The 27,982-nt window shown below is 39.1% G+C and overlaps 2 protein-coding genes across 11 annotated transcripts in view; both read right to left on the reverse strand.

Annotated features, from left to right (window-relative positions):
• Atpalpha (sodium/potassium-transporting ATPase subunit alpha) overlaps positions 1 to 10,126 on the reverse strand; it is a 35,130-nt gene extending 25,004 nt beyond the window's left edge. For 3 of the 6 annotated variants that reach the window (XM_069037996.1, XM_069037995.1, XM_069037998.1), the window contains exon 1: positions 9,892 to 10,126. In XM_069037996.1, the coding sequence (XP_068894097.1) occupies positions 9,892 to 9,921 (30 nt within the window). In that variant the 5' untranslated portion in view covers positions 9,922 to 10,126. Of the gene's footprint in view, positions 1 to 6,046; positions 6,199 to 9,891 lie in introns of those variants that run through there. The other 3 variants (XM_069038002.1, XM_069037994.1, XM_069038001.1) reach the window with 2 other exon arrangements.
• A 105-nt stretch (positions 10,127 to 10,231) lies between these two features.
• Positions 10,232 to 27,960, reverse strand: chb (chromosome bows). Of its 5 annotated transcripts, XM_069037989.1 has the most exons (20): positions 27,543 to 27,957; positions 26,775 to 26,976; positions 24,964 to 25,241; positions 24,656 to 24,909; positions 24,480 to 24,599; positions 24,280 to 24,321; positions 20,427 to 20,587; positions 20,134 to 20,370; positions 19,826 to 20,082; positions 19,582 to 19,772; positions 16,357 to 16,482; positions 16,108 to 16,128; positions 15,928 to 16,014; positions 15,593 to 15,873; positions 15,412 to 15,540; positions 15,229 to 15,291; positions 12,188 to 13,410; positions 11,960 to 12,137; positions 11,704 to 11,907; positions 10,232 to 11,653 (listed from the first exon to the last, which is right to left on the reverse strand). In XM_069037989.1, exons 2-20 carry the CDS (start codon positions 26,964 to 26,966, stop codon positions 11,450 to 11,452), a joined length of 4,248 nt encoding a protein of 1,415 aa, XP_068894090.1. In that variant the 5' UTR covers positions 26,967 to 26,976; positions 27,543 to 27,957; the 3' UTR covers positions 10,232 to 11,449. The 5 variants fall into 5 exon arrangements, with proteins under 5 accessions (XP_068894090.1, XP_068894092.1, XP_068894091.1 ...); XM_069037991.1 differs by lacking the exon at positions 24,280 to 24,321 and having other exon boundaries at positions 27,543 to 27,955; XM_069037990.1 differs by lacking the exon at positions 16,108 to 16,128 and having other exon boundaries at positions 27,543 to 27,954.
• Between the last annotated feature and the right edge of the window lie 22 nt (positions 27,961 to 27,982).

Consider the following 27,982-nt stretch of genomic DNA (forward strand, 5'->3'; position numbering starts at 1 on the left):
CTTGTCTCTTCCAGGACATCGTCAGGAACACATAACTCTTCATCATCCATTTCCACAATGTGCACACAACTACTACTTTATTGACGTTTGTTTTGTATTTTATTTATTTCCACAGCAACAGATCCGTCCAAAAAACCAAATACAGTACTCGAGAGTAAGGCCGCTTTCGTTCACTTGAATAGCAACGAAAGCTTTGCCTTCCTCACTCTTACTGTAAATAACTATTACTGGATCGGCAAAGCCATATGTAAAAAAAATGCACAACGAAATACGGTGTGATCAAGAATGACTTAATCTGTTGGTAACAATAAAATTTGGCAAATTTAAAATTTACCATGAGACGTTCATTTTTGTATTGACATAAACATAACTGATATGACCAAAAATGTTTTTAATGTCGTCTCAAGTTAAAAAATCCTGTCAGTGCCAATTACAAGACAAAAAACACCAGTACTTTTCAATTGTTTCATTGCCAACAGACTCAGTCATTGTTGATCACACTGTATTTATATCAAACAAAAACATTAGAAATATCTATGGGTTTCATCTGAACAGCGATTACACACTCAGTTATCTGCACCGACCCCAGTTATTTTTCAAGCAAGAACAACAAATATGTTTGGTACGAAAACATTTTTCATAAAGCAACATTTTCAGTTACTTAAAAAATTGTTTTAGACAATCCTAACATGAGTAATATGTATTCAACGATATCCACACCACATTTTGTTCTACGGGAAATGTAAAATTACTTTTGGTGCAATGAGAACAACAGTTTCTGAGACTGTGCCACTACTACAAGAATCAGAAAATCTTCCTCTCTGGTTTTTCCTATTGAACTAGGTAAGGGACTAATCAATGAACTCATGAAAAAAAAAGGAGTATTTAAATGTAGAAAATCTTGCACTTTATTACATATTGTGGAAGAACTTCAATCTAGCAAGTGACAATTTGTTACATAACCTCCAATTTAACTGTTGCCGTTTAATAGTTTAACGTGTTTTTAAAATCGATCATTACAACGAATCTTTTTTCTACAAAAGGACCGGTTTTATTAAAAAACTGTATGCGTGGAACCGGAACTAATTGTAGTTCTTGATATCTAGTGACGCAAGAAACATCGTGTTGAAATTAAAACAGTAATTCGGAAATCTCACCGTGTTAAGTAAAAAAAAATTAGCTGTTCTTAATCTAGAATTTATAATCTTTACAAGGAACACAGCTACTTAAAACAAGTTTTGCGTGTTAAATGGCAAAATTCTTTCGAAAAGTGTTGACTGCATCGATATATTGTAGCAGATAATATTGTTGGAAAACAATGGCGCCATTATTGTAACTGAAATTGTGTAAACGCTCAATACATTTATTTCGGAAAAACTTTTGTTCCACAACACGTATTTCACTTTGTAAAAATAGAAGTAATTTGTCACGCGATGATAAAAGTAACACTTGTACCTGTACACAGATACTCGTATGTTAATTTTACTGTCATTACATAATTAAAAGTAACTGACGGCAACATGTAACTGATTTAAAATGCAAGAAATGAATCACGTGAGTCAAACTGAATCGTTCGTGGAAAACATGCAACTTGCAAAACTCTTCGCAGCAGCAAACGATCATTTTCCGAAGGATTTCTCCGAAACTATCATTTTGTACATTGAAAGTTCCATAATTCTAGATTTTAATTTGGTGAAGTGTTTCTGTTCGTCCAGTTCAATAGAGACGTATTTACAAAAACGATTGTCCTTTTGTCGAGCTAAAATGTCACAAGATCAATACATCACATCAGATACCAACAATAAATCAACTGATGGTTTCCAGTAGCGCAAAAAGTATAAAAAATACGAGGGCTCGACTCTTAAGCCGCATGATATGCGTCTATTTGAACAATACCTGCAAACAGCAACTTGCACCGTCGAGAATCGATAATACAATCATGCCGAACCCAATTTCCTCCGTTCTAGACCTTTCTCCATGAAAATAATTTTATCCCCCTTCGGAGATACCTTCGCGTTTGGCGATAATATTTACCAGACGTCATATTAAACGTTTCGGGGGTACTCTCTCGAGTCTAATTTACAACCCTGATAAAACTTTGACGTTTATTAAGACCTCTGCCATCACGTTATTGCCCTAGTTTATAAATTTCGATATCCGCTTCGGTATAACTTCCGACTAGTCAAAACCCGAGGGCTCAACTTTCGGTACGAATTGATCTCAACTTTGCAAAGTGCAAAACGTGGTGCACCACCTACAAATTAACCAGGATAGAATGCGATGACATAATCCCCCAACTTAAAATTGTCTGCGTTCCATGCAAATTTTCTGAATTTCCCGCCCACCAGCGTGTATGATTAAAAAAGCGACGGATATCCTGGTCCAGTCTGGAGCCTTTCATTAAAGCTTGCAATAACCAGTAACCCAATCTTTCCGTTGTGTCACGTGACCGGCATGACAATTCATCTTGCGCAAGATGCACAGTCCGAGTCCTAAACGATTGGGAAAAATCATTTTTAATGTTACTAGGTATGATCTCGTTCGGTAAGTACATCAGACGTTATGGAAACTGTCAACAGCACCCTCGCCTCTGAAATTTCTTCAGCGGAAAACCAATATTTAATATTATCTGTCGTTACGTCGTAACAATTGGGTTAAAGATGGAATCGTCTCTTTCCAGTACGAGATATTGACGCGGAAATCGATCACGCACGAGGTGCCAGAAGACGTGGAAGGCTCGCGTGAAGAGTCGCTCCTGAAAAAAGAGCGCTTTTCCGAATTCGCACGGTACGAACAATTCAGTTAGAGATACTTCCTATTCATACGATAATAAATAACGAGCTTAATTAAGTCGAGAGCCACCATAATGGAGCGCATAATTTTCAATTAGTCTGTCGGAGAGGTCACTCGCGGGATCCAATTAACGCCGTAAAACTGCTCAATCTTGACCCTTTCTTGGATTGCGAGTGACGTGTTTACTGGAGTTTCTTGGGCGCTTCGTACAAGATACTTCTGAAGTTTCGCAGTTAGGGTTTTGTTTGTCGAAGGGGTTTTATTCGTTTGTGCCGATTAAAAAAGTTTGCCATTATGAATTTGAAATGTCCGAGACGGAACGACCCGCCCACCTGAACTCCCAACTACCGATAGAGTTTTAATTAAGCTGGCTCCGGGTCCGGAAAATTGGTGCGGTTAAGGCCTCCATGTAGAGAAACTTCGGCTGCGACTTTGGCGGATCCGGCAAGGACAAAGCGAGCACATTTGGCACAATAACTGCCATAAACTCCGGGATGAATGGTGCGGGATCCGGGCTCCGTGTCGGCACCGCTCCTTTCAGGCTGCTGTTAATGCGGAATCGAAGAAAAACACGATCAGACGCTCCGGTAAATCCTGCTGGTGTTTGATCGCTTCGGGGGAAGCTCGGTAAACACCCCCGTAATCGAGCTTTCAGATGAAATATTCAGCCGACACCCCTCGCTAATTCAATATCTAGGCGACTCGCATCTGCCCCTCACAAAACAAAAATTCCTTTTTAAATAATTCCTGCGGCGTAGCGCGACCCCCATCCGTCCTAATACCATCGCGGAGGATTTCTCGTTTTGGCTTCGGAAATTCGCCTCATCCTGCTGTTGCGAAGGAGAACGGATTCTGGTGACCTCGTTCTCGCCGCCGATCAATAACAACGACCACCCCCAGGACATGCATAGACTCGCCTGCCACCGGATCCACCCGTCGGCTCCGGGCTCGGGGTCACAGTTCTCCGTTTCTCTCGCACCCCGACTTGCCAACGCCGAAACGGACACGTCGGCCCCCTCGACCGAGGGGGTTGGAAGGACCGGTTCGGCCTTGTCCCGTCGCCGTTTTCTTACCCGTTTGTTATTTAACAGGGGCGTTTTATTAAAATTTCGCGATTCCAGCTAGGGAGGGGCGCCGGGTGCCAAATCTGTGCAGAATTACGAGGGCGCAAGGTCACGTGGCGCGAAGGTTCGAGCCCGGGATTAATTTTTTTTATGGCCTAGCAGATATTTTCAATTAACGTTTTTTCTGGCGGCTTTGTTTCGTTGCGACGCCCCCCGACGCCCGTTCATCCCTTGGCGTTTTCGAACGATATCCACCGACTCGCAAATGTCACGGTTCAATTTTAAGTAATTCGAAAGAAGATTTAATGTTTATTTACCGGGGTTATGTCACTAATTCGATTCCGCTCCGGCTTTTGTGCTTTCACAACGCTCCAGCGTTTGATTTATAAACGCATCAACCTAAATTAATTTTTTCCATTTCAACTGCGGAGAAATAAAGCTGAGGCCGTAACGCAACATGTAAAATTTATACGCAATTAAAAAACTACACAAAGGGCACGCTCGCAAAATTGAACTGTAGAATTGTGTTGTGCCGAACAGAATTTTAAATGGATCCAGAATTTCTGCTCGAAACAAAACGCACAATAAGAGCTGTAAGCCAGTTTTAATTAAATACATTTTCATCCATTAATGTAGCGTTTTCGCTCTCACCGATGATTTTTAACTTCGTAAAAAATAACGTTCGGGCAGCTAAACAACATGTAAGTTCTTCCCCTAGGGCGCAAAATATTACAATTTTAACAATTGGGGGAATTCATTCGTGTTTCTTTACCCTTTTTGTATTTTTTTCGCTTGCGAGCAAAACCGGTGCTCGACAAAATTTTACAATAGGCAAAGTTTTAATAGTATTTAGGTTATAAACTAAAAATAGTGTGGAAACATAAATGTGCAAAATGCTCAAGGATCGCGTTTGCTCTTCACTTCTGCTACAAAAAATATTTCTCCATCGGATTTTATCTGAAATGGTGAAACATTCCGGAAAAATGTCGCTTCGCGTTTACACTACGTAAACGATACGGGCGCGGAGACAGAAGCCGACGAATGTTCTGGAAAAAAGTCGCCGATAAACGACTTCGCTCCCGTGTTTGACGTCGTGGGGGCGGTACGAAGGGCAGACGGTTCGAAAATGTAATTATTTACAAGTTTTCTTTGGGCTCGTTCCTGCCAAAAGTCGACGAAACTCGGTTCAAATAATTAAACAGCGACGCTTTGTGGACAAAAAGCTCGACTTTAATGACTTCTTATTGAGTCTGCTAATGAAAGCTCCAGCGGCCTTTTCACCACAAAAAACCTTAGAAAGTTTCCGGACAAATCTCGTCTTTCAATTCTGAGACAAGCGAGCTTGAAAAGCAAACTCGGCAGTCATATTTTCTTTTGTATGGGCTACCGATAATCCGGCCGGCTCCGTATTGCTTGTTTGTCGTTGTAAAACAACCCCCAACGTCCCACCCTTTCTCGTCCAGTCTGAAATAACAGGTTCAAGCTCGCCCCCTTGGACGCCACAGCTGAAGTACCGCAAAATTGCGTAACCCTCCAACCCCGTTATCTTAATGCCTTCACATAACTCACATTTTTCAGTTCATGCGTGAAATGGCCTCGACTTCCACCTAATAAATACCTCGCGATTTCACACATAAAAATGGAATTTACGAGTCGTGTCCTTTATCCGCCTCAACGAGAGCCGGATTAGGCGGCGGGAGCGGCCAACCCCTCTTCAATTAATTTTTAAATAAAAACTTGTCCGTTTACGACGTTATAATCGCATCCCGAGCTTTGCATCCGTCCCGACCGGAAAATTAGGACGACACCCAGTTACGTAAAAAGTGACAGTCGGACGTTCCCATTACCATATCCATTATCCAGATGAAATCTGCAACCGATCGAGGCAGCAGCGCGGGGCTCTGGTAAAATTCCTTCGTTGCAGATGGCAATCACGACGCCTCAAGATTATCTAATCTTAATCCCATAAAAATGCCCAGGATATACTTCATAACGCTAGGAAGTCATAAATCATCCTTTTATGGTTGTCGGAGTTGCGAATTCGCGAAACGAGGAGGCCTGGACTAGTTTTTGGCAGCGAGTCTTTCGTGCAAAGACGAAGAAGTGAGACATTGTAAATTGACAAAATCTAGATTTGTGGCAGGCTGAGAGCGTCATGCACTTGCAAATTCTTGGTGGAGTTTTGTTACCTCGTCCTCGAAGTCGGCGGGAACGGCGTCGTTCTTTGGTGCTGCCATTGGCACTGTCACTGGGGAAGAGCGGTCGTCGTGTCGCGATTTGTTCACTGCTACTGGTGAAGTACGAAATTGCAAAGCGGATCTGTGGCAGGCTTGGCCCACACGGGGCACAACTAGAGATAATTATCTCAATTATCTCGCGACATTACGCGCTATTATGGCATCAGTGCAGGAGTCCGCGCTCACCCCGACGAACCCGAGGACCCCGGTGGAAACTTGGAAAATCTCAAAACGGGAAGATTTGGACGAGGGCGTTGGGAGTGGCGTCGAGGGACGAGGTCCGGTCGGAGGGACCGGCAATCCTGCATTCAAGAGGATCGTCAATAGATCGCCGATTCAGCATGGCAGTGATTTTCGTCCATTATTCGGCGTCCAGTGACGCAATTCGCAATAAGGGCATTTCCGGTGTCGCCCCCCTAGTTACGTCACAAGGCTACACTATTCAACCGCTATCATGCACTTAATTCATTGAGTATAATGTGACTCATTTATTCGTTAGATATGTGTTAGTAGCACAATGGATTGAGAAGCAGTCCTTTCGGTTTCCTCCATTCATTCGAGCTCGGTGCTCAATTTTTAACAGCTCCGCTTCCCGTTCGCGGGAACGGCCCGATTGAGATAGGTCCAGCTTGGATTTTTGAAGATTGCTCCGGTTCTAACTCGTTAATGTTAAATTAGAAAATGAGCGTGGCCATAATTGAATTTGTCTGGAGTGCGGAACGGATTGTTCCTCTTGCGACGATCCGATTTTCTTTCCGCTCTTGATTTGCGCTTTGTCCGTGCTCGATGAGGAACAGTCGGCGCTGATTAATGCGAAAATAATGGCGACATTTTTCTGGAACTTTCCCGGCAAAATGTCGATAGAGGCTTTCGTGAGCGACCTTGCGGGATCGATGGCAGTCGCGACCCTCCGACAGTGGTGGCAGTCTGCAAGACGCCGTGCCAGTTTGATTCGTTTTTCCGATTGATTATTTTCACAAAACTTTTGCTTCTCCTCCTGAAATAATCCATCGGAAAAAATCTGCAAAAAGCTTCGTAAAATTTTGAATTTATTCAAAAGGTTGCGCGTTCGCAGGATGTGACATCAAAAAAACACAAGCCACATATTCGTACTATCTTATATGTCCTAGACCCGGTCCTTATAATAAATTTACGTCACCGGTCTAAAGAAAACACTTCACACCGCTTGTGAAGATTTTTATCAAAAAAAATGGTAGATCTTATACGTGCGACTCAAATTATAATTCAATTACTGACTTTTCACTCCTTATCTATTCACTTCATACGAGTGTGATCAAAACGTGTGACGACTAGAATAATCGACATAGTAACATGCTATGCAAATCACAATTAAAAAATTTTAAAAACAATAAATTTACATAATATTTAATTTCATTATTTAGTTTAAGTCTCTCTAAACTTGCGTAATCACTTTATTGTCTGCATCGAAATCTGGTTACAACTCGCCGAGATATATTTTCCATAAGCAGATGCTCCGAACAATGATAAAATTGACGAACAGACACCGTCTCCTCCTAAAAAATATCCATCTTTCTCTAGTGCTTGCACAAAAAAATAATAGTAGTTTATTTAACAAGTTCTTGTGTAAATTGGGCTTTTTTGGCATGAGTGGGCCAGTTTAAAACGCGAGTGAAACGAACGAACGAGTTGAATACAACGTTTTTTTGTTCGACGAGCCCCTTAAAGGCTCCAAATGCCTTAAAATTTTTAAAATTAGCTTGACGTTTCGTTTTGACAAGTTGTGACATTTATCAAAATCCGTTCACACAGGAGAAAATTCTCAATTCTGACAGTGTCGAACAAAAAAAAATATATTTTTGTTATTATTCGGAAATTATCTTTACGATCCTTGGTATCGCGGTAAATCCTCGCTCACAATACGGAGAATTTGTTATGTTCTAGGTTAGAGTATCATTTATTTATAATCCCAGACGTTTCCCATTTGGAAAATGTGTTTAATGATTTAATTATTGACATTACAGTCATTTTATTCGTACGCTTTACGTCTTATGTGCAAGACTAGTAATAAAATAAACAAATCTACAAATGTAACAGATAAAAAGGATCAAACCTGAGCAGACACGCTTAGTTCATTCAGAAATTAAGTAAATTTTAAGTAATAAAATAATTTAACTTATCAACTTGTGGAATTTCAATAGAACTTCATTATTCGCCGTTAAAATGACAATAATTGAGGTAGAATTTTGGGTAAAATTAACATCACAGTAGTTAGCTTTTTTGGAAAAGACTTAATAAATGTGTACTAATTAATAGGTAGCTATTAATTCTTGAAAGACATTCTGATTAATAAACCGTCTTAATCGATTCAAATAATAATCACACTTTAAAATTATTTTTAGGATTTTATGAACATTCAGATTCATAACAAATATTGCAGTGGCACACGATCTGTAGCGTTCAGTTATGAAAACGCAAAATGTACAAGGAATTTCATTTAAAATTTCATTCGTTTCGAGGAAACCAAAAGAAAATGAAGACTTTTTCATTTTAGCAAATATAAAACTTATTATAGAACGTTCTTTAATAAACAAAGAAAAGAAATAAAGAAGTAGTCATCCCCGAGGTACGTTGAAAGAGCATGAAAATGACGGAAAACTCGTCGCTTTTCTTAAAATCAAAATACAAGGATTAAAGACAAAAACCTTTTTTTATTATCAATTGACGGTTTCTAAAAAATTGCAGTATCTTCAAATTTGAAAATTCAAAAATGAAAAAGCAATTTATGAATATGACGAGACTTCCTTAAAAAATGTTGATTTACAATGACTGTTATAAATTATAATATACTGAATTCTAACAGATATGAATGACAGTTGTTAAAAAGACATTCAAGAAATGACAGTTAATACTATTTGACAAAGGTCAATAAGATAAAAGGGAATAGAATAACAAATATGAGACTACACGTTGGTGACAATTTTACTGTTGCAGAGTTTCTTCCTTTAAAAATCAAATTCTCTAATACATTGGGCGTTGAAGAGTCGATTGTAAACGCACCATACTACCATACAGGTTACAGATCACGGACCAGCTGTTTAAATCTTACGTTTTACACGAGTGGTGCGTTCACAATCGACTCTTCAACGCCTACGAGGTGAAATTTAAAAAAAAACACCGGATACATTCGCAATTTAATTTTCGCGGGTTCCTAGAACGCTCTTGTCAGACAAAAGAAAAGAAACCTAAATCGGCAAAACACCTGGCGAGTGGCGACACCTACTATTCGGATTCGCCCAAGAAACCTCAATTTTATCAAATTTTGCAATATCTGTTTGTTATTATTACAAAAACAATAACAGTTCTTCGACTAACCACTAATAAATTAAAGCCACATCAAGCGCTTAATTCGCCTATCCCGAATCTTGAAACTCGAGCAGACCGCATTAGTCAGAGTGATAATTAATTCAATCAACGACACACCTCGACTTAATTATATAAAAGGTATCGATTTTAATAGAAAATTCGCTTAATTACCTTCAGGTTCGATCAAATTGAACGGGTTAATTCAAAATTGTGCAGTAATTGGGGCAATACACCTGTTGTCATGTTGGCATCTCAGGCCGATTGACAACAAAAACATTAAATAGGCGTGGCCTTGGCAACCAGAATAACAGGCACACGACCGTTATCTTATCAGGTAGAATGATTTACAACCCACTCACACAACAATGCAATTAATTAAGAATTCGGATACTAACATTCAATTTAAATCATTCACGAACAAAATGATGGAAATAATTTTAAATTTCACTCACCTCTTCCTTCATCTCGCTCTTCAAAGCCATTTTACAACAACCTGGCCGGACAGTGTGGTAAACGTGGAGGAACGAAACCAGGTGTGTTTTTCTAAGAAATACTCGTCAACGTGACAATAAATGCAACACGTTTGTCCATCGCATCACATCTTTAGCAAATCTAATTGCAAATTTTTAACGCAACGTACATATTTATTTTAATTTAATCTTAACCTCAATAATTTCGCCGACATGAATTGGTAGCACTGCGCTCACGACTAACCGCGGGTTTTTTGACATTTAACTCGCAAGTGACGTTTCTGAAACGAATTTAAACCGGGTCTCGAGTAAAAGTCGGGTCTTGAAATTAATCTTTAATAGGTCTTATTGAAAATTTACAGCTGGGATTGTTATTTATAAAATAAACTGAAGTGTAAGATGGCAAAGCATTTACTTTGATGTGATATACAGCGCTAGTCCTAAAGTACAGTATATACAGTCTACAAAAGGTCTGTTTAAAAAAAGTTATAGCACATACAGTTAATATATTATTTGGCATATAAAATATCATTTCTTTAAGCTAAATCTTGAAATTTCTATGTAAAAAACCTGCAGTTTGTTATCTACTGAAATAGTTTGCTCTTCACCTCTTCTTAAAACACTATCAGAAAAATTTTGATGGGTTTTATCAACTTATCAACACTCATACGAAAACGGTTCAATAAAAATCATCAAATTCAATAACGTCTGCTCTTACTTCTAGAGGAAACACCAAAATTCAAATATGTACACAGCTTAATGGTTAAAACTGTTTCACACAATCATCATAAAACGTAAGTGACAACAACAATATTGAGATGTTCTATGACTAGGGAAATAGTAAACTTAATGTGCAATGACGATGTAAACAAACTTATGACATACCTATAGTTATCATCACAACACGAAAACTAAATGCAGAGCGTTCCGATCGGAAAGCTCTCATCATTTACTCTCAAATCCTCCAAGAAACGAAACATTTAATAAATATCATTGAAGAATTGTAACAAAAACAACATTAGACACTTATATACAAATACCAGGACCGTTCCTAAGTGTAAAACTTAATAAAGCCCTAAAACAGATAAAGTGAATCCTTTTCCTTCCAGAACAAGCTCACAGAGTTATTTTAAAGCTGCTTTTTTACGAATTTGTTGTTTTTGTTGTACGTTTCCCACGTAGATATTTTTGTAAATGGCACTTAATATAACCTCAGTGCATCTTAGTCAATACAAAAAAAGAACAACAGTAACATTAGTAAAAAGGTTAAATATAAAAGTAACACGTAAAAAGCAATAAATGACTATATTTACTATATACACTCCAAACATGACCGTAAGTTTCTCGTTTTTTAGATTCTTTTGTAATCACATTTTTCTTTTCCAATTGTAAAATTTGTGATCAAAACATACATTAACATAACATGAACAACTAGCCTACTTCCTTCATTACGTCGAAATAATTAAGCTTAATGTAAATTAACGTGTGCTAGTAATAATATGAAAAATGTCTATATTTTTGGAAGATTACTGTTTGTGGACTAGCTATTTGCTGAATTTTTTGGACTGGTCGGCACAGACGTGTTCTGTTGCGACCTACTTATGTATAATCTCAACAGTTTTACTTTGCTCCCGGACAAGCAAGAAATGTAAGACGAGAGTCGCTCCTCTCCCACCGCTTTGTACAGCGCCACCATGCAAAATATCGAGCTCTTCCTCACCGGACTCTCCAGATGATCCGTACCCTGAAAATCAAGTCGGACGTGAACTGGTTGCGTCATTAAAACCGTCTCACCTTAATCAACCCGGGCATTATCATCGACAGATGTTCGTCAGTGACGTCGTCGGGATTAGTTTCGATGAGTTTGGTGAGCATCTTGATGGCGCCCAACACTGGAGGATATGGACTCGTCTGGATGAGGGGCGCCAACGTCGTCACGATCGTGTTGAACGGACAAACGCTCATTGCGGCGGCGGTGCTTTCTGCCATCTTCACGACCTGCACCGAACACATTTATCGAATTGTTTGTCAACAGTCGAAAGGAACAAACCTCGCGTTTCTCGTCACAGTGGGCGTTCAGAACCCTCAGAGTGAGCAACTCGACGAAATTACACCAGCAGTCTTTCATTTCCTTGCTCTGGAAAATCGCACTTAGGATTTCTAGTACAGTTACTTGAGTGTTTGTGTCTTTTTCGTTTAAATTGTCGATGAGCAAGCGTAACAATTTCCTGAAAGACCAGATTAAACTGGGCGAAATGATAAAAGTCGGCTACGTTACTTGAAGTTCTGTATGATGGATTCCGTCTGGCCTTGCTTGATCATGTCGATCAGTTGCGCCAACAACAATCTCTTCTCTTGGATGGGCGTCGGATGGTCGACTACGCACTTTTCGAAGATTGTTTTCACGATATCCGAGTCCTTCCACTCGCCCAAGCTCTTGTAACCGTTGGAATCGGTTTCGGAAATTCCGTTAACCGAAGTGTACGGTGGCAAGGATCTGGGTCCCGATCTCGAATTGAAATTGGGCCTTAGAGTTAGGTCTTCCATCCTCTCCTCCAGAATACCTATATCATTTTTAATATCATTCCCTACCGACATTTGCGATATTCCCGAATCCTGCGACGTAGTGTCCCTATCCCTATCTAACTTAGACCCTAAAGTTTCATAACTGTAATTCTGTATCTCCGCCGTAGTTTTTCTCAGACTTCTATAAATCTCTTCCTGATCCAGACCCTCACCTCGCAGGGGCGGAGTTCCAGGCGACAAAGTCTTCGGGCTGGCGTTGACCAACGGGCTTCCCGGCTCGCTCCCGGTCGAGTTCTTGCGCATGTGGTGCTGCACTATGCTCCTGGCGATGTCCTGCTGGTCCTTCGGCAACTCCGACAGCATCATCGTCACTTGGGGAGTATTACAGTTCCACATGGACACGATACAATTCTTCGCCGCCGATCTCAACTCGACCGACTTCGTGTCCTGCGTGAAGGCGATGATCTTCTGCAGGACCTGATTAGCCGGCGCCGTCCACACCAGCTGACTTCCGTCCACGGCGTTAAAGAGCGTCGCCAGGAACGCCACCACCACCGTCTTCACCTTCGAGTTGGGCGTTTGAGTGGCGTCCAACAAAAATCTATGGACATTCGATATGAGCAGCGGTATTGGGAAGTTCGAACGGACGATTTCCAACGTGGCCATCAACTTCGACTGGACGGAATTCAGGGTTTCCGTTCCGATTTTGAGGAAAACGCGCTGGAGGAGGACGTACACCCAGCTGTGGAGGTCGTTCTTGTGCACCTTGATCACGTCGTGCAGGGTGTCCAGGAACACGCTCAGACCTTTCGTGTGCGAATCCATGAACATTTTCGTGAAGATCTCCGTTAGGTACTTCAGTTCGCCGGGGGTCAGTGGTATTTCGTTGCTAACATAATACTGCAAGGACAGCAGCCCGTCCTTGCGTTCCTGCCACGTGGTGCTGGCGCACAGGGCTATTATCTCGTTGATGTCCTGCAAACAGCGCCACTCAAAAATTAGACGTCGCGAATTTACGCCACCAGATGGAGCTATGTACAGAGGGTGTAATGTTCAAAAGTGCCCAAATGATCTCAAATTTTCAGCAAAACTAAAATGTGCGGCAGTACTGGTAAATTACCAACAATTTTCTATCCCTAAATGAAATCAAATCCTAAAATATCAGATTCTTAAAGCAAGTACCAAAAAAGTTACAAGGTCGCTGTACAAACGAAGAGTCTCCAATTACATAATAGAAATCAATTGTTTCAAGACGACCCTATAACGGATTTTTTTTTAGAAATCAATTGTTTCAAGACGACTCTATAACGGATTTTTTTTTAAATTTGACGTCGAAGTGTCGATTGTGAACGCACTTTTTGCATTTAATATAGTAAATTCAAAAAACTCCTGGACTGGCAAAATTAAATTTTAAATTAAATGCTTGTTTTGATTGTACCTACTTGGATAAAAAAAAATTTCGATAGTGTACCGACATCAAAATCTACGGGGTGATCAAGAAGGACTGTTTAAGTTGGTAACACTGGATCGTATTTTAAATCGTATAACAGGAGTAACTTCCGGTTGTTGGTGGCTTGTCGTTGTTAATGCTATACCTATATCAGATATTTGTCAAATAAACCAAGAAAACATATCCAGTTGCAGTGTTATAAATAACTGAATAAAAATTTTTTCTTAATTGCACTACCAACTTAAACAGTCCTTCTTGATCACCCGGTAGTTACAAAACATATTTAGGTTATGTTTTCATTTTTAATCATTGAACTAAAAATGTTTTGAATCATTCATTGCTTTGAACACTTGAAGTGCAGCAACTAAATGAATGACAGCAATTTAATAAAGTTTATAGAAAACACGCGACAAACTGAAAACAGGTAACAAATTAAACAACAACCAAAATCATCCAAAATAAACTAATCTGTTTCATTTATTCAGAAGAAAATTATTTAACACTTGATGAACACTTATCTCTCCAAAATTTTGATTTGTGAATCACAAGAACGAACACCAATTCTTACTTAACAATACTGGACCGGCTTTGGCACAAATTTGTAATTTCTTCCCGTTATTATCACTTTTTTGTTTATTCCTCACAATAATTTCTTATGGCCCTCTTCTCTCGCGCCAATAGAACCACCCTAGTTCATTTTGAATTTTAACCCTTTTACAAAATACACTTAAATAATTTTGCAATTTATTTAACAATCTCAATTTAAACAAATGAATAGTTTGAAAAATTAAAAAATCATAGATAACAACTGGGCAATATGAAAATAACTAGTGATTTAACCAAGATACCAACCTAACAACTGCAATTTTGATTTTGACAGTCCAGATGTTTATTGAATGGACTTTACGTAATTTGAAAAATAATTCTTTTTTAAGGCGAGTGGTTCATTAGCGGTTTAAATCTAACCTCACTTTTTGCGTTGTTTGTGTTTTTAACCTCCAGGTTGAAAAATCAGTGTTTTTAAGACGAGTGATTCATTCACATAGACTTTTCAAGGCCGACTTCGACGGCAAATTTAAAAAAACACCGAAAATAGTTTGCTTGAAATGCAGAAAAAATCAAAACTAAATTTGTACTTTTTGTTTTTATCGTTTTACACCCAGTGCCATGCTATGCTACAAGTTTTGTGCGATTTATCCAACGTCAAAAAAGCAAAAGCTGGCTACAACCAAACGTGTATGAAGCGAAAGAGAGTGAAAACATATTAAACACTACTCGTATGTTAGCCGCAAAGCAATGTCGTTAGAGATGAAATTAAGACAATCTGATCGGTAGTTACTTACACGGCAGGGTTCCCACAATTCCCTGCTTGAGAGTCTTTGTTGAGAACCACTCCATGAGTATGACTGACAAAAAATGACATCATTAAGACAAGCTCCAAATAAAACAGAACAAAAATCATAATGAGAGAACAGATAAAGCTCGACGACAACAATTACCAGGCAGCGACAATTCGAAATACTTACATCACTCGGCCGTCTGTACGAGTCGAAAGACCTCTCCGAACAAACACTAGATGTCTCCGATTCGTCAGAATGATTATCGATGGATCTCATCGTTTTCCTGGGACTCCTGTAGTGATCCCCCGAATCGTTCTGTCAACAACACTCGATAAGACCGGCCGTTCACGTGATCAAGTCAACTCACGAAGACATCCGCCAGAGCGTTCTCCGCTTCTCTACTCTGCTGCAGGATCTTCTGCGCGAGCACCGGCCTGGACGCCGGGCTCAGAGGGGGCCTATCGCTGCCTCTCCTGAATCTGCCCAGAGTGGAACGATTCGGACTTGTCTCTCTGGAGGTGTCTCTAGATCCGGTGGTGGACCTAGGAATGCCCGATGAGAGCCTTCGAGGTCGCGGCGAATCGTGTTCGGTGCTCCTGTTGTAGAGGTAGGCCAGTCGTGAGCTGGGAGATCCGGACCTGCTGGTAGCTGCAACAATCCCATTTTATTGGGGGGCGCCGGGATGAAAATGATGTTATTTACGCTGCGATTGTGAGTTTCTATTCCTAGTTCTTCCGAGCCGCTCTGGTGATTGGGTGGCGACGGTATCTGGGGATTTTCTCGGTCGTGCTGTGTTAATAACAAATGGTTTATTGGCAGTTCGCTTTTGAGTGTGATGTTAAGTTAATGTGTAAGTGTGTTATTAAATAAAATGTTAAATACCTTGTTGAGCAACCTCTCCCTCTACAGGCATGGAAAAGCAACAAATTATGTTAGCATGATATAAAACACTCCTAAAACTAAATTACATAATTTTCTACAGTACAAATTTTATTCGGTTTTTGTTATTGTTACTCGAATTAGAATACAACGACATTTTTCTCATATCAGATTTATTATCGGTTATTGTGGATGTATCAAAACAAGAGACCAAAGCAAACTAATATCCTTCCATGACAAATAAGAACTTACGCAAACTTGCCGTCCCAGACGATATTTTATTACGGGCCATCGCCGCATATTGAGCTCGAACTTTTGCCCTTTGTGCCGCTTGCAAGTCAATGGCCGAGTTGCTTCTGAAACCTTTACGACCAGAATCTGAAAGTTCACATTTTTATAGTAACAAAACGCCATATAAAATAACAATAGGACAACAACAATGATTGTGCAACATCTAAAACCTACTTTCTCTAGAGAGTACAGGTATACCACTACGCTGTCTGTAGCTTCTCGGTAAAGAAGGTGCCCTTTGAAGGCCACCACCGGTACCAGACAGATTTTCCGTGCTGCCTGAGTATCCAGAAAGCAGCAAAAAATGAAAACACTTTAAATCAGTTTTAACACCATTCATTATTGTCGTGTTTAGTAACAAGCTTTCAGTGCAGCTTTATTAAATTTCACTTTTTTCATTTTGAATGTTACATTCTAATTTGTAGTTCTAAATTGACATTTTGTGCAAACAAAACCTAGTGCGGATCTGTAATACATAATTAATTATATTCCCAAAACACACCAAACCTATTTAATTGTTGACAGGTCGGCGTGTTTCACCAGCGATGCTGGCACCATCAGGAACGACGAAGAGAGTTTGGTGTGTTTTGGGAATATATTTAATTAATTATTTTTGTTTCAGTAATTGCGAGTCAACAATTCTACCTCCCAAAATGCTAATAAAATATTTATGTAATCTCCGTTTTACGACTATTGCAATCGTGCAACTAATTATGTTTGCGAGCTATTAAACATTCTGTAGTAGGTTTTAAATGTAAACATGGAAAAATTTAACAGCACATTAATACTATATCGTTCTATTTTATAGAACGTTCAATTGAAATTTAAATTCCTGATCAAACTGCAAATGTATTTATTTTTTTCATCTAGTGATGATCGCTGAGTTTATTTTTCAATTTCTTTACACATTTCTCCATTCATTCATTTTCATCGAACGTTGTTTTCTGCAGTTCAGTTCCTCTTTGGGCAACATACACAAAGTACATTATCCATACCCTCCCCTGAAGATAGACATTGACCTATATTTTTTCCTACAAAGAAGTATTCCTACTCAAAGATCCCCGTTTAACTTTAATTGACGTCAGCAACCTCGTTCACTTTAAAACAAGTTATGTCAATTGAATTTACGAAAAAAAATTCTGGCGGAGCAAAAAACCCTGCCAAGTCATCAACCAAAAAATAATAATTATACTTATTTATGTTTTACGTGCAGCGTTGAATAATATAATTCCTGCAACTATAATAATCATCACAACCAAATTATTAAAAAACATTGTAAAAAGGTGTTGATATAATTCAGATTAACCGTTACCATCATTACTGCCAGATAAAAATATATCGATGAAGCCTATTATTACTGACTGGAACGTATTATTACGAACACGTTCCCACTTCCTCTCTAACCGCAAATGATAACCATTTTATTAAAAACCACTTTTAAAAGAGTTTTTCTTTGTGTTCCAATTATTAGAATCAACAAGACAGAATTTCTTGAACCCAACTTCCACGTTAGCCCTTTGTACATATCTTATGTAAAGTATTTCAAAACGTAATTTGATCCCGCCAATAAAACTCTTTTCTTGCCGTTCTTTCCAAAAATTACTTTCTAACTTTCAGGAGCTACCAATATTTTTTTCAACATCGAAAACAACATCTTTTCATCTGAAGAAATTTTAAACGGTTTTTAATAATATGCCACGAAGACGGAGCTTTCTTAAATTCCACGGGAAAAAAGTGGCGAGCTGTTCGATTCGAATTCGGCATTTAAATAATCGCTTGATCACAACATTCCGTAACGAATTTTTTTAACTTGTACCGGATAGTACTGTTAGACTTTAGCTGATCAACCTCGACACGGTGGAACTGCAGCTCCAACGATGGCAATACGGCAACAAAATTAGAAGACTACAGAGACAAGCATTTCCAAAAAATTGATTTAAAGATTTGCAAATATAAAAAAAAAATAGTGGAGAAGAAAGAAATTATTTTGTGATTCGTATGACACAGAAGTTGCAAAACTGCTTGCTGGGGGATATGGACGGTTTACTATGCCCACGAGTGTTCACAAAATTTTAATCCGTTTTGTCATGGTTTCCTTTGCACTGTTGCCTAGAGGAAGCTTATCTGCAGAAGTAGTTCGCAACAATGATTGAAGAAAATTCGTGAACAAGAAAATCTAGAAGAAAATCGAGATGGCTGAACAGACTTCCAACATCGTCCGAAATGTTAATAAATTCTTTAAGAAAACATTTTACTAAAAAGTCGAGTAAGGAAACCACAGACATTAGACAACACCTTAAATCTAGTGCAGAAGTGATTGTAAAATTGAAAACAATTAAAAGTGTTTGGTGAGGAGTTTTATTTTTATTTCTAGAATATATAGATAAGGAACAATTATTAATACTCTTCATATTTTGTCTTACCTATTTACATAGCTATTGTACAAATATTATTAGTAATATTGCAAGAAATTAACAAAAATATAAACAAATTGTCGCATTTATTTAGTTTTTCGTTAATTCCAATGGTATTAAAGTAATTAAAGTAGTGTAAATAAATACAGTTGAAAAATGTAAACTTCTCTTCAAAATTACGACATTTTTACAAGAGAAATACTTTACTATCTGTTTATGTCCAAATTTAAATCAGTAATAGCATTTTGAGACATCAACATTATTACTGACGACAGGTTTTTTCAGATTCCGACAAAAAAATAATCACATTCAAAACAGATCTTCACATTTAGATTGCTACATTCTTTATTTATCTAAATTATAGCGAGTACGTTAAAAATGGAGTCACGACAACTAATATTTGTCCACGTTGCTCATAAATTCTTCACGTACCTATCACAGCAAATAACTGTTTATTCACGGATACAAATTTTCGAGCTCCGAATAAAATCCTCAATTAAAAAAAATATATCTTGGACAACATACTAAATTTAAAGCGTAATAACCCGATACCAATAAAAAGCAACCCGCCATTGATTACAGAAGTGACTTTTTCGTGACCTTCAGAAAATTGTAAAAATTCATAACCGAAAGGCTAGCACGTCGACGTGATCGATCTTCGGGCACTGACGCGCTTGAACTTCAAGCACTTCGGCCCGGCGGCTCGATTAAACCGCACGAGTGTTGGTACGAAACAAAATTTAACTGATACTTTCCAATGCAAAGGACCTACCTGTAGCGCTGTGCGGAGTCGCCACTGTCCGTCCGTAACTCCTCGGCGTTTTGAAACCACCAGCCAAATTGTTATTGGAGGAACTGGCGGACATTCCATCACCTTGCAGGGCTCGCCTGTAACTGGGTTCGAGAGATTGCAAAAGCGCCTCGGCTTGATCGGGAAAGTGTTCCCTAAATCCTCGAAAAGCTCTGAAAAATTCACGTTTATCGCCGCTGCGAGTTCGACCCGGTTCAAGCCTCACTTTCTCGAAGAGACTCGGGCGTCGGGATCCGCGTCGGCGATGCCTTTCTTCACCGTCTCCTGCAGGGCGGCCACGTGCCTCTCCAACGAGTGCGAGGGCCAGTTGTTCAAGATGTAGTCCAAGAACTCGCAACAGTTCCTGCGGATGTCTTTGCTTTTCGAGGTGGCTGCGTGGTTCGCGATTATGGGGATAAGTCGGGAACTGTGGATGTTCTGGATGATGAACTTCAACGTGACGATGCCGGACGTCGACATGATCTGCACAAGACAAAACGTCAACTCCGTCACACCTGCAAACCGCTCCTTCACCTTCGCCGAATTCTGGATCAGATTGATGAGAGGTAGCAGCAAAACTTCGGCCGTCTTGTCGAATTTGTTACCCAAAATCTGCGCCAGATAGGCTATCGTGATGCAAGCCTCCCGCACCACTTGCGACCGCAAGTCCTTGATGATGGCCTGCAGGTGCAAGTCCATCTGTTTGAGGCCTATGAAGAACTCCTCGTAGCTCATCGCGTCCGCCAATATCAACGAGCGGATTTTTTTCAACTGAAACGGAAAAAATCATGCACGTTTCCGTTTTATCGGAGCGGAAAGAGACTCACAGCGTCGACACGTTTGTTCCATTCTTTGCTCGAATCGGATATCGTCTCCTGTATGTTTTTCATATGATCGGATACCTCGCGCGAGGAAAATATTCGAACCGTGGGTACATCCTCGAAGGACTTGGTGAACGTGTCCTCGTCGACGCTGCCGGCCGAGGCGGCTAAAATTTCCAACGGTCAAATGCGACACTCGTCGATGTTACTTTCGAGACAACGTAGCCAAAAGTGTAGAGAAATTATTTGGGAAACTTTTAAAAAGAAAGAAGAAACCGGCGAACAGCGACGTGGTGTTTCAGTTCGTTCTCGCCTGTTGTCCCACAAGTACAGGCTGTTTCAAAAAAAACGGCCCACGCTATAACTTTGCTATTGATGACCCAAATGAAAAAAAAAACATACAGGAAACGAAATGGCTCTAAAAACACTACAAACCATTGATGGGCAATGGGCAACTTTTATTTTTCAAATGGTAACACATAATTTTTTTTATAGATTCTATTAGTTTTTTTTTTTCTGTTTGTAATAGCATAAAAAAACTATACCCTTTGATAACAAAATTTCCGAGAAAAAAAAGGAAAATATGTTGCATCAAAATTAGATTTATTGTCATATTAATAAAAAAATCAAGTTAACCGACCTCCATTATTCAATGATTTTTATGAATTATAATTAAATAAATAAAATTTATTGTTTTCAACTGTCATAAATTCTCATTTTTCTCCTTTGTAAACTGCCTCTTAACTGTCCTAAAGCAAAATGAGCAGATAACGAACCGTTGCCCTAGACAACACATTCAACAGGTCTTGAAAAATTTGTCAAAACTGTCAAAAGCAAATGCGAAACCATTTTTAAAAGATTTGGAAGCTTCAGGGCCGTCGTTTCAAACAATAAAATTTTGTATGCAACTCGTTTCTGGGTAAATTGGGCTTTTCTAATTGCCCTCGAGGCCTTAAAACCCTCGCTACGCTCGTGTTTTAATCTTGTCCCTCGGGCAATTAGAAAAGCCCAATTTACACAGAAACTCGTTGCATAAATAACTATTGCAACATGAAACGTGCGTGAAATTGACATTTAAGTGAAGTCCAGCACAATGCCAACAAATTTTCGTTTATGAAATAAAGATAAATCTAATTTTGATGCAACATATTTTCCTTTTTTTCTCGGAAATTTTGTTATCAAAGGGTATAGTTTTTTTTGTTATTTCAATCAGAAAAAAAACTCTCAGAATCAATGAAAAAAATTATAGGTTACCATTTGAAAAATAAAAGTTGCCCATTGCCCATAAATTGGTATATGGTATAAAATTATGTGCTCACTCAGGTTTGTTGTGTTTTTAGAACCATTTCGTTTCTTGTATTTTTTTTTTTTCATTTGGGTCATCAATAGCAAAGTCATTGGCGATTTCGGCTAGCGTTGGGGGCGCCACTGAGCCACTGTTGCCAAGTCATACTCCCGCTCGACCCGACTTATGTCTGTGCATTGTTTTTTTTTTAATAAGTTGTTGATTTTACGTAAGTTTTCGGTTTTTGCGATGGCTTTTTTTAAGGTTATACAAAACGACAAAACTTTAGTTTATTAGTGACTACAGCAGAAAGCGGATGGCGGGTGGACGGCGTTAAAGTGTTGAGTGCGAAGTTGTTAATTTTATGTGGCGTTACTAAAGTGATGGAAAAAAGGTAAGTACGAAATTTTTGGATTATGTCTACAAACAAGTGCCTTGATTACTCACCCAATATATTAAATCGTTTCAAAATATAACCTCAAAATACTATGTACAGTCGATGGACAAATAAAACTGGGACAAAAATGACAATCACATAAGTCAAAATTTACAAATTTGCATCCTTTAATTACGGCTTTATCACAAATAGGTTAACTTTGGTATGACATATTATATAGACACTGACAAATATATTGACAATTCAATGGTCTGATTTACATAGATTAAATTTTAAGTGTCCCAGTTTTATTTGTCCACCGACCGTACATATTTAATTTATAAATGTAGTCTTCTTTTTTAAAGTGTTTTCCACAGACCCTCATATAATTAGAAGAAGATTTTCCCATTAATAAAGCACTTCCCCATGTTTCCTTCTCTCTACCCGGTCTTTAGAACCGAAAACATTTTCGATGAAAACAGTTATTTTGCTTTTACGCCACAAAGCGGAAATAAATAGAAACATGCTTCTGGTTTGTTTTTTCGACACGTGTTACAGCCAAAAACACAACAATTTGTTTTATCGGCCTTATTTTTAATCATTTTTAAATAATAAATTAAAACGTCGTTTTGTTTTAAAAACACAATCCATTTGAATAGCCACCGGCTTGAGTGTGTCTTAAAATGTTTGCATACAATTCACACCAGATGTCTCACTGCTAGCTGGAATCGCCAATAGCGTGGGCCGTTTTTTAAGACAGCCTGTATAAAAAATTATGGCAACCACATTCAGTACTAAAATGTGCTTTATTTTTAATTACAACATTACATAAATCGAATTATGAACCAACAAGCGTGACGCAGATAGCTTCTGATAAAAAAAAATATTTTAACTCTACAAAAATGTACACTTGTAAATACACGTGTTTGAAAGTGGTACGTGTGAAATAATCAAGAACATAAACATATTTTAAAGTTTCTATTGTTTCAAACAATATACATACTTCAAGTGCCATGTTAGTTTTGTCAGAAAAGGCAACACTTATACAAACCTAGATAATAAAATGAAAACAAATAACCACTACTGATGATTAGGTTAGTTCATCGCTTCGTCGTTGGCGCTGTATGCCGAGTGCGATAACACCTGTGCGTACAGTTCGGACCACCTCGCATACTGAATATTGAAGTATTTACAGAAAGATTAACTTGGCAAGTTCTTTAATCTTCCTGTCGACATAACGTATTACTCCACTATGTAATCCCACTGACAGATTTTATCCTCAAGATTTTCACTATTATTAGACATAGTTTTACTATACTACAGCTACAACAAGGAAACCACTCTACTAATGGATAACACTTGCAAGCCTGAAGTCAGTTTTGAACGATACTCATTCTATCTTGTATTAAGGGGGTACTCTAAGGTAAAACAATATATTTGATCCCTTTTGGAGATTTATTTCAACTATAAAACTTTACTTGCGTTTTATTGTGTAATTGTGTAAAGTACAGCTTTATTCATATTTTGACACTTTTTTCTTTTCAAAGAAATAAAATTATAATCAAGGTTGTTATAAACGATTAACTATATCTGCGAAAAAAAAACTTCCCAAATGGCTGTCGTAACTTCAGTTGTTCTGCTCATCAAAACAAAAACAAAAAATGTGTAGCAAAAATACCTTGTGTAGCAAGGTACAATTTACATTTTCGTAAGACATGAACTCTTCCCAGACTTTACTCCAACACCTTGTAACACGTCCTTTGATGTGCACGTGACTACTCTACAGATTGAGCGACCGCAGTATAGATTGATATCAAACTTGTTCTCTTTTATCAACAAAAATAACAATCAACATTCCTCGGTCTTGAATAATCCGTATAAACGAAAATGTATATTTAAAAATTATGAAATTCGCGATTGATGGTGATTAATCACCATTTACATTTATTCGGTTTGAAAGCGAGATAAAATCAAACAATGTTTCGTTCACTACATCCGTCAGAATTCCGACCTCATTTCTGTTCCACTTATCTAACCTTGCTTCCAAATGCGAAATATTTTTTACATTTTCTTCGCCAACCTCGTTCGGTTAACGTTTTTTGTTCGCTTCGTGCCGCGACAATCTCTACACTTTTGTCACATTCGCTCGATTCCGATTAGTCGTGATGACGATGATGTAAAAATAAATCAAGACTTACATGAAAAATGAAGCTTTCTCATGGAGCCCACTCTGCTTAAAACTGTTCATGCAAGAGAAATTAATAATGAAATAAAGAGAAAAAAGATTAACACAAATAAAAACAAACAAAGCTAAAACGATCGAGAGAAAAATTATAGAATGAAATGATGGCGGCACGAATCTGTTTGTTATTAATTTGGTAGTCGTGGTGGTTCTCACCGGCATTAGCGCTGCTGACCGCCGCCACGGTCCTCGGCTTGACGCCGCTGCCCAGGTTCGCCTTTTTCACTGGAATCACCGGCTTCTGCATCACCGGCCTGTCCATCTCGTCCGTGTTGTCTGCGAAGTTGAGACAATTAATCCCGGCGATCCCTCCTAATTATAGAAATACTAACAGTCGGACCTCGAGGCCGTCAGGAGTAATTCTCCGCTGTCTTTCACTTCGTTAAACCTGGCGGACAGCGCCTGCCACTTGGCCGGCGGCACGATGTTGCGTCTCTGCAAGTCTATCCTCAGCTTCTCCCCGACATGCTTGTACAGATCGACCAGGGTGTTGTAGGCTGTGTCCCTCACCGTCGACGTGGGATCCGACAGCAGCTTGACGATGTCGGGGATGAACCGACTTATGGTCAACGAGTGGGCGCCGTGTCTGCCGAAACACAACGATTAGTCTTTCGGGAGGAGCGACTCAGTCTCGCATTACTCGTTGAGGATGTTGAGCAGACACCTGAGCACCTCCTCCCGGATCTTGGCGTTCTTGTGCGTGAACCCCGGAATCAGCTTTTCGAGGAGAACCTGCGGCGAGAGGGCGTTCCTCTCGAGCAGCTTCAGGATCAACAGTTGGGCCTTTTCCCGGACCGTGTCTTTGGCGTCTCCCAATCTGTCTATCACGTTGGGTAATACTGTTTGTAGGTATGGTCTGAAGTCTGTGCCCAGCCTGTCTATAAGATATGTCATAACCTCGATGCCATTGCTGGAGACCTGCGGAAAGGATGGAGTTTTGCGTCACAGGACCGACTGCCAAGGACAGCCGGCGATTTTATTCTATATTTAGGCGAAGATTGCGTATCACACCCATACTAATAGAAACAATAAGGCATTATCATTAAAACCGTCTTACATCAATGGTTTACGTAACGAGCCACTCTTACAATAAACACAATGGACAACTACCGCTTGAATCGACGCTGACGGGTGCACCTTACGCTCTAAAAATACGTATTCTATTTACGTCCAAGAGACACTCGGGGATTTAAAAACCGAGTGCATTTATCCCTGGCCGGAGGCACAACAAGACCAACGAGATTCTGCACGGTGCACACGAAACGCCACCACTAAAATACAGCCGCAGATTATGCCATTAAATTCGAGGGTATTAATAACGACGCGATCTCGCCGGCTTAATTAGAGACCTCGACCTCATCGGGTCAATTGATTTTTTCCAATCGTTAATCCCATCAAAACGCCATAAAGATTTAACTCCAATCAAAAACGACCTCTGCCCGTGCGCTTCTCCAAAGCTCTTCAACTCTGCCACGCCGCTGCCAAAACCGCGTGAGAATATACATTTTACATTGTTTACAGGTCGGATGACGTAAACAATGTGGGCTACGATAACACTGTGACACGGCACTACAGGTTTTCTCGCGAAAATAATGGTCCCATTTGTACGAAAAAAAAAATCAAGTTCTGTTAATTCGAGATCAACGACCCCGAAGAGAATGTGTTTTTTCCAAAACGTGTTACCTGGTGCATAGAAACGCCACTGGATGCCATATCGGACGCATTTTCTATGGTTAAAATAACTCCAAATCGACAAAGTGTGCAACAGCTCCAGATAATCGTGCACAACTCTTTCAACAAGTATAAATAAATCAAAATGTTGAAACGATGTATTAATGTTGTTTATGTGTACATAAAAAAAAAACTTATAAAATTTGATTGCGTCCAGTTTCCGGAATGTTGCAATTTACTAAAATTGTGGCGTGTTGTTATAAGTTAATCGGTTAAAAACCCAGGTGGCAAAATTGGTCTGAATTATTGATAAAACGAAAAGGTCGGAACGGAAGTAAATTGATCAATAACGTTTTCTGACTCAAACGAAAAGATCTTCATTGGAGCTTAATACATATTAATGAACTTGTAATTTATGTTGATGGGCGAGCGTGTAAAAAATTGAAAATTTACATTTGTCGAATTAAAAGTTAAATAATCGTTTTTAACATTGTGCGCACAACAAGTTCGTCACTTTCTCCATTTGATGGTGAACCCAATTTCAAAGCTAGAAACTCGGCGTTCGCTTGAAACGTTGCCGAAACTGTAAATAGCGTCGGTAAAAAAATTCGAGTCCCGAATTTGCATCGACAAGAGTCAGTCTGCCTCTGATCTGGCGTCTGTAGTAAATTGCCTTTTTAGAAATTTAGATTAGTTGGGTGTTGGGAGCGAAACCGACTTTGGCCTTTTGGCTGGCTGGAAAAAAATGAGTCGGTGAGGCTAAAGTCAGTCGGCACTAACCTTGTAGTTGCTGCTTTGCATCCATGGTATGAGACCGTCGATGAGCAAACCAATGTCCTGGCACACAATGGGGTTCGAAGGCTCAGCCAAGAAGGCCAGGAGGTCAGTCCCTACTTGCAGACGAAACCGCGTGTCTGCTTTGGTCAGATGGGGGATGAACCCGTCCAAGTCTTTCGGGGGAGTGTATGCCATTGTGGCTATTCTGGAAAGGACGGGACATAGAAAAATACGGGCGAGAGAGCCATGTTTCCAAACAAATCGTTGCGCAAATTAAATCGATAAGGATCGTGTTGTCTGTAAACAAATATTGTTGTAAATTGTAAAAGTGATGTCACCTGATATGGTTATAAAAGTAATAACTCGTTTGACATACCCAGCGCAACGAGACCTTAATAATTCTCTCGATTTACAGTTAAATCAAAGTGTCGCTGTTAAAAATAGCAAAGTAAAAGTGTGACCCGGTCGTCACATGGTCGTCTTATTGGATAATAAGGCGGATTTGCGAATATTGTTTTTAAAAAATTATTGAAATCGGCTACGTCCAAATCAACTCGGCTTATATGGATGGTGTCCTTCGAGAGCAAAAATTGCATAAAAATAGCGAAACGCGACGAAGAATCACGGCTGTTGCAATCAAATACAACAGAACTGACCTTTAAATTATTTAATGAACGCTAATTCGAGATGAAAACAGAAATAGTCTCCTTATTAGCCACAAATACCCCAAATTGGTTTTGCGTAGGCCGAAAGAATTTCTTATCTACTTACATATCAAGTTATTTGCAATTTCATGGAATACCACTTTGAACGTTACACTATCACAATAAACAGTACTTTCGACACTAATTTCACTAATAAACTAATTTTGGGGGCTTCCTCACGCCGCCATATTCTCCTCGCAACATTGACAGATTTGACAACAACCGTCAAACGTACAATTTCGATGAAAACCACATCGCCCGCAGTTTTGCTGACATGCGCACAACATCTAACGAAAACATTAAATTGTCATTAAACCATTAGATATTTTTTATCGATTTTGAATTATTCACAACACTGTTAATTACACATAATAAAAACCACATAAAATCCACCTTTATTAAATTCAAAGCACCACGAATAACGAACACATTTTGAAACAACAATGTAGGGAATAGCGATATATACAGCGTGAGCCCCTTCAGACGCTAAATTTCAAATTTACATTC

Source organism: Tenebrio molitor, chromosome 2 (genome assembly GCF_963966145.1).
Source record: "Tenebrio molitor chromosome 2, icTenMoli1.1, whole genome shotgun sequence".
NCBI classification, from domain to species: domain Eukaryota; kingdom Metazoa; phylum Arthropoda; class Insecta; order Coleoptera; family Tenebrionidae; genus Tenebrio; species Tenebrio molitor.

Coding starts and splice junctions, on each gene's coding strand:
- chb (XM_069037989.1), bottom strand. CDS start 26,966: ATGGCATACACTCCCCCGAAAGACTTGGACGGGTTCATCCCCCATCTG. Junction 20,588..24,279: donor GAGAAAGCTTCATTTTTCAT/GTAAGTCTTGAT, acceptor TGGAAATTTTAG/CCGCCTCGGCCGGCAGCGTC. Junction 16,015..16,107: donor GGGAGAGGTTGCTCAACAAG/GTATTTAACATT, acceptor TTATTAACACAG/CACGACCGAGAAAATCCCCA.